Raw genomic sequence first — 17,832 nt, 5'->3', positions numbered from 1 at the left:
CAAGTTGTGAGGCCATGGATTGGGGCCACGGGTTGGGGCCACGGGTTGGGCCATGTTGGGACCTTGTGCCAAAACAATATTTCAAGAATATTGTGTGAACAGGTTGCCATCTAGTGGCAAAGACAACATTGCACCAAAAACTGCAACGATGTTGCAACAAGGCAGTTGCATAAATGTTTTATTCCACCATGAAACACTATAGGCTACATTGTTGCAAAACCTCTTCATGCATACGATGCATAATTTAGAAAAAAACCTGAGAATATCCGGACCAAACATAATTAAATGCTAGAACGAAATGGTTCTATCAAAGAAATACAATTATTGGTGTGGAATTAGAAATATATATTATTTGCAATCATGTGGGTCATAATAATAAATGATCTAATTTAGCAATATTAATACTGTATTAACATATCTAAATGAGTGAATGTATTATTAGAATAATATAAGAGTGAGTTTATTGACTGACAGTCACAGAAGTCATATTTAGCATCTCCTAAGAACAGACACCAATTGATGTCATCCACAGAAGTGGAATAACTCCGGTGGATTTGTCTTCTGTTTATTGCATTAGGCTTCTTCTCAATGTTTTGATGCCTGTCTGAAAACAAACTGTCTCAGACAGGACTGTTACCATGACTTCCTCTCCTATTATTGTATTTTGTGCGGGTATCAAGGCAGATAGAGGATATGAATAGTAATAGTGGAGCAAAGATGAGTTACGTCTGCCATCAAGCACACTTACAAAACGGAGGAAACAGACAGCAAAATACTCTGCTGCGTTTCTTAAGACGGGGCCGGGACGGGTAGCACGAGAACTCTAAACTAGCCTATAGATAGGCTACAAAGATACGGAGACGACGTAATGTCTTGCGCGGTGGAATAACAAATTAAATGGACTGCATTCCGTCGAAAGTTGATTATTCAATATATAGAGCAAAGTGCAGTGAACCAATCGCTCTCTATCAAACACACAAGGCGTCTACGGGACTGTAGAACCGGAGGGAGCCTCGTTTTTTTGCTGGTTTGCATACATTTCTGATCCATGAGGTTCAAGGGGGGTACTTTAAGTGACCTGAAGTAACGTCAGAATGTTGTATTGTTGTGATTTACTCGGCCGTGTTTGGCACTCACCGATCATTCGGTTATATTTGTTGGCATTTTTTATAGCACCTGTGTTCTTACACCCACAATGTTTGGATTTCAAGCCCCCCTTCAAGCCTCAAGATGACCTCCAGTTCTGCGCAATGTACAGGAACTTCGGCTGCTGCGACTCTGCCAAGGACAAGGAATTGATGGCTAAATTCTATAAGATCATGGACAATTTCGACTATTATGGATATGCCAGCTGTGCTGGGTATGTGCAGGACCTTCTCTGCCAGGTAAGCAAAGCGCGGGTAAAGGTCGTTACTTGGTTGTTTTCAGAATTACATCATCCATCTGTTCTTGGCAAGTCCCGGCATGTTTGTAGAGGCATATTCTTGCTATACAGAGGCACTTATTAGAAATAAAATGGTCTGGTCTGACTTTCGTTTTTAGGCACTGGCATAGCCTGGCCCACAAGACGGGCTTTGGGACCCCCAACCCAAAGCTTTGTTGGGGTCCCCGAGGCCTCCCAGATAGCATATGAACACTTCATAAGCCATTTTTTTTATTACAGGAAATTAGCATTAAAACGTCAAAATGTATGCTCTGCCTCATGGCAAAATGTGTAGAATAGCATGAGATTAACTATACAACCGGGGACAGGCTTTACGGACATGCCTGGTGCCCAAATTTATGATTTTGGTCCAAAATGAGAGGTTTGTGGAACAGCGAGAGTCAGGTGGAGACAAACAAATTCGGTTCATTCAGTTCAGTCAATCATCCCGATGAGCCCTTCCCAGCTAGCTAGTTTATGCTTGTGGATAGAAACTTAAGCGAGAATTTGAAACTTGTTTACCAAAGTTGGGACTTGGGAGTGTTGAAAATCATTCCGTTTTTATCGGAGTATTTTTTTATTTATTTTTTACAAAAACATAACAGTAGACGTTAAGGCTATAGTTGTACATGTTTTGGAGTGCTGTCACTCTTGCCACACTATCGAGCAACACTGAACAAAAGTATCAATGCAACATTTTACTGAGACGGCCTACCGTCTACAATGACGGCCTACCCAGCCAAACTCGGAAGACGCTGGACCAATTGTGCGTTGCCCTATGGGACTCCCAATCGCAGCCGGATGTGATGCAGCCTGGATTCGAACCAGCAGGTACTGCAGCGACGCCTGTTGAGTGAGATGCAGTGCCTTAGATGCACTGAGATGCAGTGCCTTAGACCGCTGAGCTACTCGGGAGCCCATAAGGAAAACAGTTAATTAAAATACATAAATGAGGCTCTAATCTATGGATTTCACATGACTGGGAATACAGATATGCATATGTTGGTTACAGATACCTTAAAAAAAAGGTAGGGACATGGTTCAGAAAACCGGTCAGTATCTGGTGTGACCACCATTTGCCTCATGTAGCGCGACACATCTCCTTCACATAGTTGATCATGATGTTCATTGTGGCCTGTGGAATGTTGTCCCACTCCTCTTCAATAGCTGTACAAAGTTGCTGGATATAGACGGGAACTGGAACACGCTGTCGTACACGTCAATCCAGAGCATCCCAAACATGCTCTATGGGTGACATGTCTGGTAAGTCTGCAGGCCATGGAAGAACTGGGACATTTTCAGCTTCCAGGAATTGTGTACAAGTCCTTGCAAAATGGGGCTGTGCATTATCATGTTGAAACATGAGATGATGGCGGCGGATGAATGGCACGACAATGGGCCTCAGGATCTTGTCACAGTATCTCTGTGCATTAAAATTGCTATTGATAAAATGCAATTGTGTTCGTTGAAGAAGCTGGGTGTGGAGGTCCTGGGCTGGCGTGGTTACACGTCGAGTGCGGTTTTGAGGTTGGTTGGACGTACTGCCAAATTCTATAAAACAACGTTGGAGGTGGCTTATGGTAGAGAAATTAACAAAAAATTATCTGGCAACAGCTCTGGTGGACATTCCTGCAGTAAGCATGCCAATTGCATGTTCCCTCAAAACATGAGACATCTGTGGCATTGTGTTGTGTGGCAAAACTGCACATTTTAGAGTGGCCTTTTATTGTCCCCAGCACAAGGTGCGCCTGTCTAATAATCATGCTGTTTAATCAGCTTCTTGATATGCCACACCTGTCAGGTGGATGGAATATCTTGGCAAAGGAGAAATGCTCACTAACAGGGGTGTAAACAAATTTGTGCACAAAATTTGAGAGAAATAAACTTAAACTGCTAAGATGCATGTTGTCATAACAAGCGTATCTCCTCAAATCTAAAGTGTATTTGCTTCACAGAACCAGGCAAAATGTATAAGATGACAGGGGGCTGCCCAAATGAAAGCGTTTGGTTGATCCCTGACTCCCTTCTCACTTCTCCATTTTCTCCACCTTCCCCATTCCCTTTCTTTTTCCCCTCCTTCAGGAATGTTCTCCATATGCAGCTCACCTCTTTGATGCTGAGGACCCCAGCACCCCTATCAGAACCCTCCCTGGCCTCTGCCCTGACTACTGTTCACAGTTCTGGCTCAAATGCCGTTCCACCATCACCTTGCTCTCCGACGACCCGCAGCTAGCCGAAGCCGAGCCGAACCAGGACCGCTTCTGCCAGCACCTGGAGCTGGAGGACCCAGACTACTGTTACCCACACCTTCTCAGGTGGGGCTTCCAAGGGTTTGCTTGGAATTGGGGGTGGGGTAGGGCAAATGTTATTTTTTATTATGGGATTCTTATTGACTGTACAGTTTAATTGATTCAATTAAAAAACATTTGTACACACCTCCTCAGCAACGAACAGCTGACACAGAACTTGGGCCGGGTGCGGGCCGACCCCGAGGGTTGCCTGCAGCTCTGCCTGGAGGAAATAGCCAATGGCCTGCGGAACCCTCTGGCCATGGTTTACGCCAACGACGGAACACACCGCTTCTTTATAGCAGAGCAGGTGTGTGTGCTCACTTTCCTTTAACAGTTTTTGTATTGCATTGTGGTATAATAGGGGCGGTTTCTCATGCAGACACAGATTAAACCAAGTCCTGACCTGGCCTCAAAAATAAGCTCAATGGAGAAAAGTTTCATCTGCATCCTGGAAACCACCCTATAGTGTATTGATTTTGTGTATTTTGTTGTATGTATATGTTGGCCTCACAAAAATGAATTTCCGTAATAAAGTTATTATCGTATGGTAGGTGGGTCTGGTGTGGACGTACCTGCCCGATCGCTCCAAGCTGGAGACGCCGTTCCTGAACATCACCAAGGCCGTTCTGACGTCGCCCTGGGAGGGGGACGAGAGGGGCTTCCTGGGCATGACCTTTCACCCCAACTACAAGTACAACAGGAAGCTATATGTATACTACTCCGTGGAGATTGGCTTCGATGAGAGGATCAGGATCAGCGAGTTCCGCGTCTCCCCCAGCGACATGAACATGGTGGACCACGGGTCTGAGAGGTACAGTTATGTGCAGTGTGTTGTGTTGTGGCCCCAAAAATGGCTGCTGAATGCGCATTACCCCATTAGCACACATCCTGATCATTCTTTTTCTCCATGTTCTGTAAAGGGGTCTACACACTACCGAGGCAGCCCTTACAGAAAAAACAGGCTTCTGGCAAACTGTTGCGGCAAACCTTTGGGCCAGCTCATATTTTCACATGCAGTTAATTGTGTGGTAAACTGTTGCGGCAAATTTGCATCGACTTGTGAACTTCTGGCAAACAATTCTGGGAAACTTGTGGCAAACATTCTACTGTTTGCTGCAAATTTGCTGCAAATTTGCTGCAAACTCAATATGAATATGCAAATTAGATCAGGTTTTTGGTTCCCTTGTGTTAACAACATTTAAATGTTGTATCTACATATTCCAATCACATATCGCTTTAAATGAACTTGCTTCTCACAGAGAACTAAACGTATGAAATGTACTAAATATACTAAGCATGTATTCAATGTCTTAACAGATCAAAGTAAATCAAATACAACTTGAAATCGTCTGCATGCTAATGGAGAAAAGAGCAAAGACTGGATAATTCCCAAATAAATTGTTTATTTAATATTTTTATGTAGCTACAACATTTACATGAGAGAAATGTGAACACGATGGGTATGTTGACCTTACGACATTTAAAGGGGCAACTACAGAATTTACATGAGCCAAGTGTTAAAACCTTTTCTCAATAGGGGGTGCTGTTAACACTTTGTAGATTTTTCGTTCCCAGATTAAACTGACTCGTACTCAATTCTTGCTCGTACAATATGCATATTATTATTACTATTGGATAGAAAACACTCTCTAGTTTCTAAAACCGTTTGAATTATTTCTCTGAGTGAAACAGAACTCATTCTACAGCACACTTCCTGTCAAGAAGTGAGATTTCTGAAATTGAGGTCTCTGTTCCAGGGTCGGTTTATAAATTCCCTTATAAGCTATGGGGCTACATGCACTGCATACGCCTTCCCCTAGATGTCAGTAAGCGGTGAGACTTTGAATGGAGCAGATAGCACCATCTGGGGGAGTATAAAACCTCTTGGAACGGAAGTACCGACCTTTTCGACGAGGCGCCTGACGCATGAGGGACACCGGCATGGCGTCTTCAAAAGCTTTCGGTTTAGCAGTTCTATATCTCCGGCTCTGATTTAATTTGTTTTTTGTCTTAAAAACTTCATAAGGTAGTTAATTTAAACCGACTTATAGCAGTTTATATCAGTTTATTGCGATTTTCTGGAGTTTCTTTGTCAGGCGTTATCACGAGTTGGGCACCTCTCCGGTACATCGGCGTTAGCAGCTAATTTCTACAGGAGTAGAGGACATCTTTCAACCAAAAGACGATTGTTCTGGACAAAGGACCACTTGCCCAAGATTCTGATGGAAGATCATCCAAAAGTAAGAGCYMTTTATGATGTTAATTCGTACTTCTGTGGAACAATGTAAAATTATTAGTCCGCCATTAACTTCGGCATGGTCTCGCTGTAACGCACGCTGTATGTCGAGTAACGTTAATTTTAAAAATCTAACACAGCGGTTGCATTAAGAACTACTGTATCTTTCATTTGCTGTCCAACCTGTATTTTTTAGTCAAGTTTATGATTAGTTATCGATTAGATTAGGTGCCTCTCCAAGATGGCGCCGGCCAGATTGCCTGAAATGTTGCTACTAATCACATTGTATAACCACGATTTGTGCCACTAAATATGCACATTTTCGAACAAATCCTATATGCATTGTGTAATATGATGTTACAGGACTGTCATCTGATGAAGTATATGAAGGTTAGTCAAAAATTATATATCTTTTGCTGGTTAGTTAGGATCGCTAACCTTTGCTGCTGGTAAACGGCTTGTGTTTCTGGCTATTGTGGTAAGCTAATATAATTCTATATTGTGTTTTCGCTGTAAAACACTTAAAAAATCTGAAATATTGGCTGGATTCACAAGATGTTGGTCTTTCATTTGCTGTACGCTGTGTATTTTTCAGAAAAGTTTTATGATGAGTATTTAGGTATTTGACGTTGGTCTCTGTAATTAGTCTGGCTACTTTGGCACTATTTCAGATTGCAGCTGCAATGTAGAACTGTGATTTATACCTGAAATATGCACATTTCTCTAACAAAACATATGCTATACAATAAATATGTTATTAGACTGTCATCTGATGAAGTTGTTTCTTGGTTAGTGGCTATTTATATATTTATTTGGTCGAAATTGTGATAGCTACCTATGCAGGAAAAAAATGGTGGAGAAAAAAAAGTTGTGTCTTTTGCTATCGTGGTTAGCTAATAGATTTACATATTGTGTCTTCCCTGTAAAACATTTTAAAAATCAGAAATGATGGCTGGATTCACAAGATGTGTATCTTTCATCTGGTGTCTTGGACTTGTGATTTAATGATATTTAGATGCTAGTATTTACTTGTGACGCTATGCTAGGCTATGCTAGTCAGCTTTTTTACTGATGGGGGTGCTACCGGATCCGGGATTGGGACCAATTAGAAGTTAACTGAGAAATAGCTTTCAACCAATGGAAGTTTAAAAGATAATAAACAACATTTTAATAATTTAAACAACAAAAACTAAATCAAACCCAGTTCAGAACTATTGCCTTTTTGAGTGAACTTTGGAGATGGCGGCCCTGTGGAAGTCCTTCGTCCAAAGCTTGTTGAATGTATGCACTGAAACAATCAGTAAACACCAAACTAAAACAAAATTAGAATACTGAAAACAATTACTGAAAACATTTTCTATTTTGGCATCTTAAAAGGTAGACTCAGCAGCTAATGGGCGGGTTTGGCTTTGTAAAAACGAGGTCAGCTGTTACAAACTTGCCTTGATGTTGCTATGCTTCTAACTAAAACTGGCATTCTATATATTTTTCAGCAAGGAAACAATGTTTCTGCTATGCAATGTAAATGCAATGTAAATGCTATATAAACAGGCAATGTAGCTAGCATAAACTGGGACTTAAGCATACAAAATCTACCTTTAAATGTGTGGCCAACTGTTCCTAGAGAACCACAGTATACAAGATTTCAAGTCTCAAAACAATTGATGCAAACTAATCAACTAATTATGATATTCAATCTAGACTGTAACTTCCTTATTAAGAGACAGTTGTCTACTAGTGGTCTCTTCTTCCTTACTCAGGTGTATAAGGCTTGGGTGGAAGAAAAGCAACATAAAATTGAGTTATGCCTAATATGGCAATTCATATTATTTTTTCCAAAATGAATTATTGTTAACTGACATCTCAAAGCCATCCATGCAAGAAGCCTTGACCTGGTGCACACATATTTCTGTCTTCAGTTTGATTGAAAGCCTCAATCTGACTTTTTTAGTTGTAACTGATTGCTTCTAGAAAGAGAGAAGGAACAACACATGATCAAGATGTGCTAGCTACTAGATTAAAGCATTAAATATCTAATTGTTACAAAGAATGAATGTTTGGGCTACATTTATGAGCATGATGTAATATTAGCATTATATTTGTCTATTGTTGTATATTTATATATACACAAACATATACACAGTGCATTCGGAAAGTATTCAGATCCCTTGACTTTTTCCACATTTTGTTACGTTACGGCCTTATTCTAAAATTGATTTTTTTTTTTAATTATCCTCATCAATCTACACACAATACCCATAATGCAAAGCCAAAACAGGTTTTTAGAATTTTTAGCAAATGTATTAAATCTAAAAAACGGTAATACCTTATTTACATAAGTATTCAGACCCTTTGCTATGAGCCTGGAATCGTACTACACTGGCTCCGACACTCATCAGATGTGGCAGGGCTTGCAAATTACATACTACAAAGGGAAGCACAGCCGCGAGCTGCCCAGTGACATGAGCCTACCAGACGAGCTAAATTACTTCTATGCTCGCTTCGAAGCAAGCAACACTGAAGCATGCATGAGATCATCAGCTGTTCCAGACGACTGTGTGATCACGCTCTCCGTAGCTGATGTGAGTAAGACCTTTAAACAGGTCAACATTCACAAGGCCACAGGGCCAGACGGATTACCAGGACATGTACTCCAAGCATGCGCGGACCAACTGGCAAGTGGCTTTATTGACATTTTCAACCTGTCCCTGACTGAGTCTGTAATACCAACATGTTTCAAGCAGACCACCATAGTCCCTGTGGCCAAGAACACTAAGGTGACCTGCCTAAATGACTACCGACCCTTAGCACTCACGTCTGTAGCCATGAATTGCTTTGAAAGGTTGGTCATGGCTCACATCAACACCATTATCCCAGAAACCCTAGACCCACTCCAGTTTACATACCACCCTAACAGATCGACAGAAGAAGCAATCTCAATTGCACTCCACACCGCCCTTTCCCACCTGGACAAAAGGAACACCTATGTGAGAATGCTATTCAATGACTACAGCTCAGCGTTCAACACCATAGTGCCCTCAAAGCTCATCACTAAACTAAGGACCCTGGGACTAAACACCTCCCTCTGCAACTGGATCCTGGACTTACTGATGGGCCCAGGTGGTAAGGGTAGGTAACAACACATCTGCCACGCTGATCCTCAACACGGGGGCCCCTCAGGGGTGCGTACTCAGTCCCCTCCTGTACTCCCTGTTCACTCATGACTGCATGGCCAGGCACGACTCCAACACCATCATTAAGTTTGCCGATGACACAACAGTGGTAGGCCTGATCACCGACAACGATGAGACAGCCTATAGGGAGGAGGTCAGAGACCTGGCCGTGTGGTGCCAGGATAACCTCTCCCTCAACGTGATTAAGACAAAGGAGATGATTGTGGACTACGGGAAAAGGAGAACGGAGCACGCCCCCATTCTCATTGACGGGGCTGTAGTGGAGCAGGTTGAGAGCTTCAAGTTCCTTGGTGTCCACATCACTAACAAACTGTCATCGTCCAAACACACCAAGACAATCGTGAAGAGGGCACGACAAAGCCTATTCCCCTTCAGGAGACTGAAAAGATTTGGCATGGGTCCTCAGATCCTCAAAAAGTTACATTGACTCTATACCAGTACCCATACTGTAGCCTCGCTGCTGTTATTTTACTGCTGCTTTTTGCCTAGTGGTTAGAGCGTTTGGCCAGTAACCGAAAGGCATTATCATGCTGAAACATGAGGTGATGGCAACGGATGAATGGCAAGCTAATGGGCCTCAGAATCTCTTCACAGTATCTCTGTACATTCAAATTGCCATCAATAAAATGCTATTGTGTACATTGTCCATAGCTTATTCCTGCCGATACCATAACCCCACCGCCACCATGGGGCACTCTGAACACAACATTGACATCAGCAAACCGCTCGCCTGTCACGACTTCCGCCGAAGTCGGTCCCTCTCCTTGTTCGGGCGGCGTTCGGCGGTCGACGTCACCGGCCTTCTAGCTACACACAGACTCATTACATCACCCACACGACACTGTCTGCCATCTGCCCGGTAAAGTTGAAACTGGGATTCATCTGTGAGGAGCACACTTCTCCAGCATGCCGGTGGCCATCGAAGGTGAGCACTTGCCCACAGAAGTCCGTTATGATGCCAAACTGCAGTTAGGTCGAGGACGCGGAGGAGCTTCCCTGAGACGGTTTCTGACAGTTTGTGCAGAAATTATTTGGTTGCACAAACCCACAGTTTTATCAGCTGTCCAGAGGGCTGGTCTCAGATGATCATGCAGGTGAAGAAGCCGGATGTGGAGGTCCTGGGCTGCCATGGTTACACGTGGTCTGGGGTTGTGAGGCCGGTTGGACATACTGCCAAATTTTCTAAAATGACAATGGAGGCTGCTTATGGTAGAAAAAAATAACATTCCATTTCTGGCAACAGCTCTGGTGGACATTCCTGCAGTCAGCATGCCAGTTGCATGCTCCCTCAACTTGAGACATCAATGGCATTGTGTTGTGTGACAAAACTGCACATTTCAGAATGGCCTTTTATTTTCCCCAGCACAAGGTGCACATATGTAATGATCACGCTGTTTAATCAGCTTCTTGATATGGCACACCTGTCAGGTGGATGGATTATCTTGGCAAAAGAGAAGTGCTCACTAACAGGGATGTAAACAAATTTATGCACAAAATTTGAGAGAAATACACTTTTTGTGCATATGGAACATTTCTGGGATCTTTTATTTGAGCTCATGAAACATGGGACCAACACTGTACATGTTGCGTTTATATTTTTGTTCAGTGTAGAATTCCCCCCAAAATGTAATTTGTTGAGAAGTAATAACTAATGCTACATGGTAAAAACAGCTGGTAGCCATGTGCCATTTCGCCATGATATGACATTCTATTTTTAGCTGATATGGGAGAAAATACATTGAAACAGCATATCAAATTGGGATAATGTTGTAGGTTATACTGGCGAGTAGACAATAAGAATATTTGCCAGTGCTAATTATTTATAAATCTTGTTATTTCAAATGGAGGAGATGTGGGAAGCTAAAAGGCTAGCTTTCTTGCTGTTTTTAGCCAGCTGGCCAGCAAGCTGCTAGCGGATATATCTACAGCCTACTGGGAGGCACAAAACAGGGTAATGTAAATCAAACTTAAACTTTCATTACATAGGCCTAGCTATTCCTTAAATATGCAGTTGGTTTTCTTTCAAATTGAAAACATTACTGTGGTGATGTTTTCAACGTGATCCTTCTTTGCCCAACTCAAATGGAAAGACAACAGAAAAATCTCTGCTATCGCCCTCTGGCGAACGTTGCTATTTTGAGAGTCTAGAAACGCATGGACCGGCGAGGTATCATGTTACCAAAAGTGTCTGCTTCTCCAAAAATCGGACTGTGTCTTTGCACAGAAATTCAATGGGAGGTTTCTCTATAAGACGTTTTGCTCAAACAAAATCTATGCCAATACGTTTACTGTATGATCTTCTACCACTGATTTCTCTGTGTCCAACACTTTCTCAGGATCATTCTGGAGGTTGACGAGCCTGCGTCCAATCACAACGGAGGAATGGTGATGTTTGCTGATGACGGTTACCTGTACATTTTCACTGGAGACGGGGGCATGGCTGGTGACCCCTTTGGGAAATATGGAAACTCTCAGAACAAGTGAGAGAAGAGAGGAAAACTTGTGGAACTCACATTGAATCATATAACTTGAACAATTAGTTACAGCTGTTAACATTAACACTGTTGCTAATAATACGTTACTTGTATTTACATTTTTAAAAAACATTAAAAACCACAAAGACAATCAGTAATCTTACTTACAGAAAGACACAGTGTTATGTTCCACATTAATTCTGCTGTCTTCTGCAGGTCAGCCCTGTTAGGCAAAGTTCTCCGGATCGATGTTGATGACAATGACAGAGGTCCCCTGTACAGGATCCCTTCTGACAACCCGTTCGTGCATGAGCGCGGGGCGCGCCCTGAGGTCTATGCTTACGGGGTGCGCAACATGTGGAGGTGCTCCTTTTTCCCACAACTTTACAACGTAATATGCTTTCATTCATGAAACATTACACTGACAACTAAACAAGTAAGAGTTTACATTAGTGCATGGAATGAATAAGTAATAACTTAGTTATAAAGTGTAAACTAGTTGTAATTATTTAAGTATATATTTTTTTGTGTAATTACTTAATTTCTTAAAGATATTTTCTGACTTTATTGAACACATAGACAGAGGATGACAGTGGGGAAAGATAGAGAGAGGTTGTGTCAAAGGGAAGTAGGTGAGATTCAAACCTATGCCGACACGGTAGACCGCTAGACCTAGGCCACACTTAAGTTGTTTTATTGGTCGACTTGTTCTTGTTTCTCCCATGGAGGTGTTCTGTGGACCGGGGGGACCCCCTGACTAAGGAGGGCAAGGGACGCATCTTCTGCGGGGACGTGGGACAGAACAAGTTTGAGGAGATTGACATCATAGAGAAGGGAAGGAACTACGGCTGGAGGGCCAAAGAGGGGTTCTCCTGTTATGACAAGAAGCTGTGCACCAACAGCTCTCTAGGTGGGCATCCTGTAGTTTAGCCTAATCCAAGATGAGTTTGTACTGTATAGACAACTCCAATGCTAATTTTCTTGCCGGCATCCTGTAGTTTAGCCTAATCCAAGATTTATTTATTTATTATTTCACCTTTATTTAACCAGGTAGGCCAATTGAGAACAAGTTCTCATTTACAACCAAGATAAAGCAAAGCAGTGCGACACAAACAACACAGAGTTACACATGGAATAAACAAACGTACAGTCAATAACACAATAGAAAAGTCTATATACAGTGTGTGCAAATTAAGTAAGATTAGGGAGGTAAGGAAATAAATAGGCCATAGTGGCGAAATAATTACAATTTAGCAATTAAACACTGGAGTGATCAATGTGCAAAAGATGAATGTGCAAGTAGAGATACTGGGGTGCAAAGGAGCAACAAAAAAAATCACAATATGGGGATGAGGTAGTTAGGTGGGCTATTTACAGATGGGCTATGTACAGGTGCAATGATCTGTAAGCTGCTCTGACAGGTGATGCTTAAAGTTAGTGAGGGAGATATGAGTCTCCAGCTTCAGTGATTTTTGCAATTCGTTCCAGTCATTGGCAGCAGAGAACTGGAAGGAAAGATGAGTTTGTGCTGTATAGCCAACTCCAATGCTCATCGTCATGCTGGAATCCTGTGGCTGGGTCACGGTGTGTTTTGTTCTGTGATTTCCTTCAGTTGTTTTATTTTGAACTGTACTTTATTTATCCTTAGACAGTAATGGAACCAGAGTGGGAAGAGATGGGAAGGGTGGATGTGACGTGGGGATTGAACCCCGGTCTCCAGGGTCATTATGTGCTTAGAAGGGAAGCGCTCACTAGGGAATAAGCAGGAAATCCGGGAATCCTCCAGATCAGGATTTCCGGAAATTCACAGGCTCTGCACGAAGTCTCTTATCTCCTACTTCTGTTCTCTTCCAGATGATGTACTCCCCATCTATGCCTACCCTCACAAGATGGGCAAGTCTGTGACTGGTGGCTATGTGTACAGAGGCTGTGAATACCCCAATCTGAACGGCATGTACATATTTGGAGACTTTATGAGCGGGTAAGGCTCCTTACTGTACGTGTTCATCATTTTAAGTTCAATCCAAATCCTAAAAGGGTTTATGGATGTTTATACTGTACAGCAGGTGTTTTTTAAAAATATATTCAGAAGGTTGTGTTTTATGTTTTCGTATATAGCCTATAAGGAAAGCAAACAGAAAAATGTAATAAATTCTAACACGTAGAGTCTCTTCCCTATAGGCGTATGATGAGCCTCCGGGAGAATAAGAACACAGGTCAGTGGGACTACCATGAGATCTGTATGGGCATGGGTCTGACCTGTGCCTTCCCTGGCTTAATCAACAACTACTACCAGTACATCATCTCATTTGCGGAGGACGAGGCAGGTAGGAGGAGTCACATTAAAGCTATTTTTGTTTGCTCTTGGTCACAGGCAATGGAAAAGGTTTTTTAAGCATCAGATCTCTAGGCTGCAGACATTATGCCATTTCCCCAAACCAAGATTAAGCCTAGTCCTGGACTAAAAATCATGCTCATTAGAGAATCAAATCAAGTCCAGGAAACTAGCTAGATTTTAAATTACTGAAGGTGACATTTGTTTTTTCTGTCTCAACAGGAGAACTGTACTTCATGTCAACTGGAGTGCCCAGTGCCACATCTCCCACCGGTGTGGTTTACAAACTGGTGGATCCCTCAAGGTAAGGATTTAAAGCCATAATCTGCCATTTCAACAGCCTGACCCTGCCACTGTTTGGTAAAGTGAGGTTTTAACTAAGTTTAGTGGCCAACTGCTCTTCTCTTGAAGATGGCAGAAGCCTAGCAACACTGTCATAGACACTATTTTTAAAAGAGACAGACTAAACATATATCTATGAAACATGTTGAGCATCAGTTCATGATTACTGATCTGGTTATTTTAAATCAGAAGAATGTGCCTGTAGTTCTTAATATGATTTCTATGGTCAATTCAGTCTCTGTGTGTTCTGTGTTCTTATAGCAAAACTGCTGATGAACGGTATTCTTTCTCTGATTTGGTGATTGTTGAGGTTTTCTTACCCTCTGTCGAGGTTGGCTCACCCTCCATTTCACCAGATTTCTAGGTGAAAGAAGCGGTGTGAAACTCTCTCTTTCTCACACTCCCTCTCTCTCTTGCTCTCTCTCTCTGTTGGCTGCTGCACTATATACGATTGTGTCAAGTTATTTGTTTTTCACTCACTCATGAAGCTGATTTTAATTAGTCTCTACCACAGCAATGTTTGGAAAGGGAAGAGTAGAATAGGCCTTCAGCCTTATTTTGGCAAAGAGACCAGCTGAAACCTAATCAAATACATCTAAAGAGCCAAGGTCTCAACAGAGTCTGATGAAACTGGTGCAAACCTCTGACTACTCACCCTTTGATTTAGTTTTCTTCCCAGCTGAAGACTTTTCTTTTTGTCTTTTGTCTTTTTTAGACGGGCACCGCCAAGACAATGCCACTATGACCCGCTGCCTGTCAGAGTGAAGAGCAAGCTCATCAAGTTCAAACCAAAGGAAAGTGAGTATGCTGGCTGTCAACATTAATGTCTGTCTGTCTGTCTGTCTGTCTGTCTGTCTGTCTGTCTGTCTGTCTGTCTGTCTGTCTGTCTGTCTGTCTGTCTGTCTGTCTGCTTTTATTTTGTTTGTTTTATTTTGCCACCTTTGCTCAATCATTCACTTATGTCAGTAAAATACACACTAGACCTCACTGCTTCAATTAGATTATTCACTTCATCGTCAATTCACAGATCATTAAGTAATTTGAGAGATGTTTTTAGACCTCTGAGAATGCCAGATTCCTATTAAACTTTTATTACACTGTAGATAGGCCTACATGCTAATTATAACCTAATCTCCCACAACTATACATTAGGCTTGTCCATGTAGTTATCCAATCCTTATATCCTACAGCATTAACAGGAGTTGAACTACCGACCAAGCAACCAAATCTCTCCCCGCAAGAAGAGCCCGTCAGACCCCATCCCACTGAGTCTGCAGCAAGCGAGTCCGACAAGGACTGGCTTCAGGAGCTCATGGACATTCTGAAGGAGCAAGAGGCTGCCGCCGTCACCACCACACTTCCTCCAACCACAACCACAACCAAACCACCCAGGCACACACGACGAAAAAATCGCAGGAAGAAGGGCAAGCATCGGTCAGAGAGCGGGTCGGCATCAGCAGCTGTGCCACAGAATGGGGTGGTGAGACTGGCGGGGGACGAGCAGGGGCGGGACGACCGGGGGAGGGTGGAGATCTTCGCCAACGGGGAGTGGGGTACGGTGTGCGACGACCTGTGGAATACGAAGAACGCAGCAGTGGTTTGTCGACAGCTGGGGTTCCGGTTCGCCCTGAAGGCATCCAAACACTCTGAGTTTGGAGAAGGGAAGAGTCTCCGGATTCTTCTGGATGATGTACAGTGTGAGGGGACAGAGGAGAGCCTGCTGGGCTGTCAACACACAGGCGTAGGTCTGCATAACTGTGCCCATTATGAGGACGCAGGGGTGATATGCGGGAACTCGGACTACATAGATGCCTAGAAATGAGAGTCCATTGAATTTATTCCTGACTGTGGCCTAAGTGATTGTAACTAAAACCAAGGAATATTGCTGTCTAACTTTTGACTAATTTTTATCAATGGTGGCACTTATAGGTCTACCTCTTTCATTAAGGTAATATAATGCTGATTTAATTGCTGTGTTAGTCTTAAAGGGTTTTTATTTGAATGGAAGGTTTTGCTAATGCAAGACATTGTCTTCTCTAAATCAAATTAATCTAAACAGTTTTTCAATGAATGTATAAGGAATACCAGGTTATTTAATACTCACTCATGATCACATACTGAAATAAATTATCCAACCAGTCTCACAAGATATGTGCTCAGTTGACATGGAAAAACATACAGTATATATATACAGTACCAGTCAAAAGTTGTGACACACCTACTCATTCAAGGCTTTTTCTTTATTTTTTTCTACATAGTAGAATAATAGTGAAGACATCAAAACTATGAAATAACACATATGGAATCCTGTAGTAACCAATTTTTTTTAAACAAATCTAAATATATTTTATATTTGAGATTCTTCAAAGTAGCCACCCTTTGCCTTGTTGACAGCTTTGCACACAATTGGCATTCTCTCAACCAGATTCATGAGGTAGTCACCTGGAATGCATTTCAATTAACACATGTGCCTTGTTAAAGTTAATTTGTGGAATTTCTTTCCTTAATGCGTTTGAGCCAATCAGTTGTGTTGTGAGAAGGTAGGGTTGGTATACAGTGTTAATTTAATAGAGAGAGAGTTTGTGTTAAAGTCTGATTGTTTTTGCCGTTGCTTTTTTTGTTTTGTTATTTCACTTGCTTAGGCAATGTAAACACGTTTCCCATGCCAATAAAGCGACTTTGGAATTAAATTAGAGGGAGAGAGAGAGAGAGAGTAGAGAGAGAGAGATGGGATAAAGGGGAAGAGGAAATAGTGTTGAGTGACAGGAGAGGATTAAGAGTGAAAGTCATGGGCAAAGTTAAAACTGCCAATTCGAAGCCTGGAATCCAAACGGAATATCGCTCCGTTTCTCTATTCAGTGTGGACTGACTAAATGATTTGTCCAAGTCAAAATCAAATCAAATCAAACTTTATTTGCCACATGCACCGAATACAACAAGTGTAGACTTTACCGTGAAATGCTTACTTACAAGCCCTTAACCAACAGTGCAGTTCAAGAAGAAGAAAATAAAGTAGGCTAAAATAAAAAGTAATAATAAAAATTAACACAATAAGAATAACAATAACAGGGCTATATACAGGGGGCACCGGTACAGAGTCAGTGTGCAGGGGTACAAGCTAGTTGAGGTAATCTGTACATGTAGGTGGGGGCGAAGAAGCATAGGTAACAAACAAACAGTGAGTAGCAGCAGTGTACAAGCAGTCTAATGGCTTGGGGATAGAAGCTGTTGAGGAGCCTTTTGGTCCTAGACTTGGCGCCCCCGGTGCCGCTTGCCGTGCGGTAGCAGAGAAAACAGTCTATAACTTGGGTGACTGGAGTCTCTGACAATTTTATGGGCTTTCCTCTGACACCGCCTATTATATAGGTCCTGAATGGCAGGAAGCTTGGCCCCAGTGATGTACTGGGCCGTTCGCACTGCCCTCTGCAGCGCCTTATGGTCAGATGCCGCAGTTGCCATACCAGGCGGTGATGCAACCGTTCAGGATGCTCTCGATGATGCAGCTGTAGAACCTTTTGAGGATCTGGGGGCCCATGC

At 42.4% G+C, this 17,832-nt stretch overlaps 1 protein-coding gene across 1 annotated transcript; it reads left to right on the top strand.

The window, feature by feature from the left end:
- Positions 1-957: 957 nt before the first annotated feature.
- LOC111963480 (HHIP-like protein 1) lies at positions 958-16,267 on the top strand. The gene is made up of 12 exons (XM_023986952.2): positions 958-1,385; positions 3,506-3,738; positions 3,868-4,021; positions 4,266-4,525; positions 11,481-11,624; positions 11,835-11,981; positions 12,347-12,528; positions 13,473-13,599; positions 13,800-13,945; positions 14,176-14,257; positions 15,011-15,093; positions 15,486-16,267. Exons 1-12 carry the CDS (start codon positions 1,095-1,097, stop codon positions 16,109-16,111), a joined length of 2,475 nt encoding a protein of 824 aa, XP_023842720.1. The 5' UTR covers positions 958-1,094; the 3' UTR covers positions 16,112-16,267.
- Positions 16,268-17,832: the final 1,565 nt, after the last annotated feature.

The sequence above is a fragment of the Salvelinus sp. IW2-2015 genome, linkage group LG4q.2, assembly GCF_002910315.2.
Source record: "Salvelinus sp. IW2-2015 linkage group LG4q.2, ASM291031v2, whole genome shotgun sequence".
Lineage (NCBI taxonomy): Eukaryota > Metazoa > Chordata > Actinopteri > Salmoniformes > Salmonidae > Salvelinus > Salvelinus sp. IW2-2015.
Note: the sequence above shows the minus strand (reverse complement) of the source record. Positions and strands in the feature narration are given on the sequence as shown.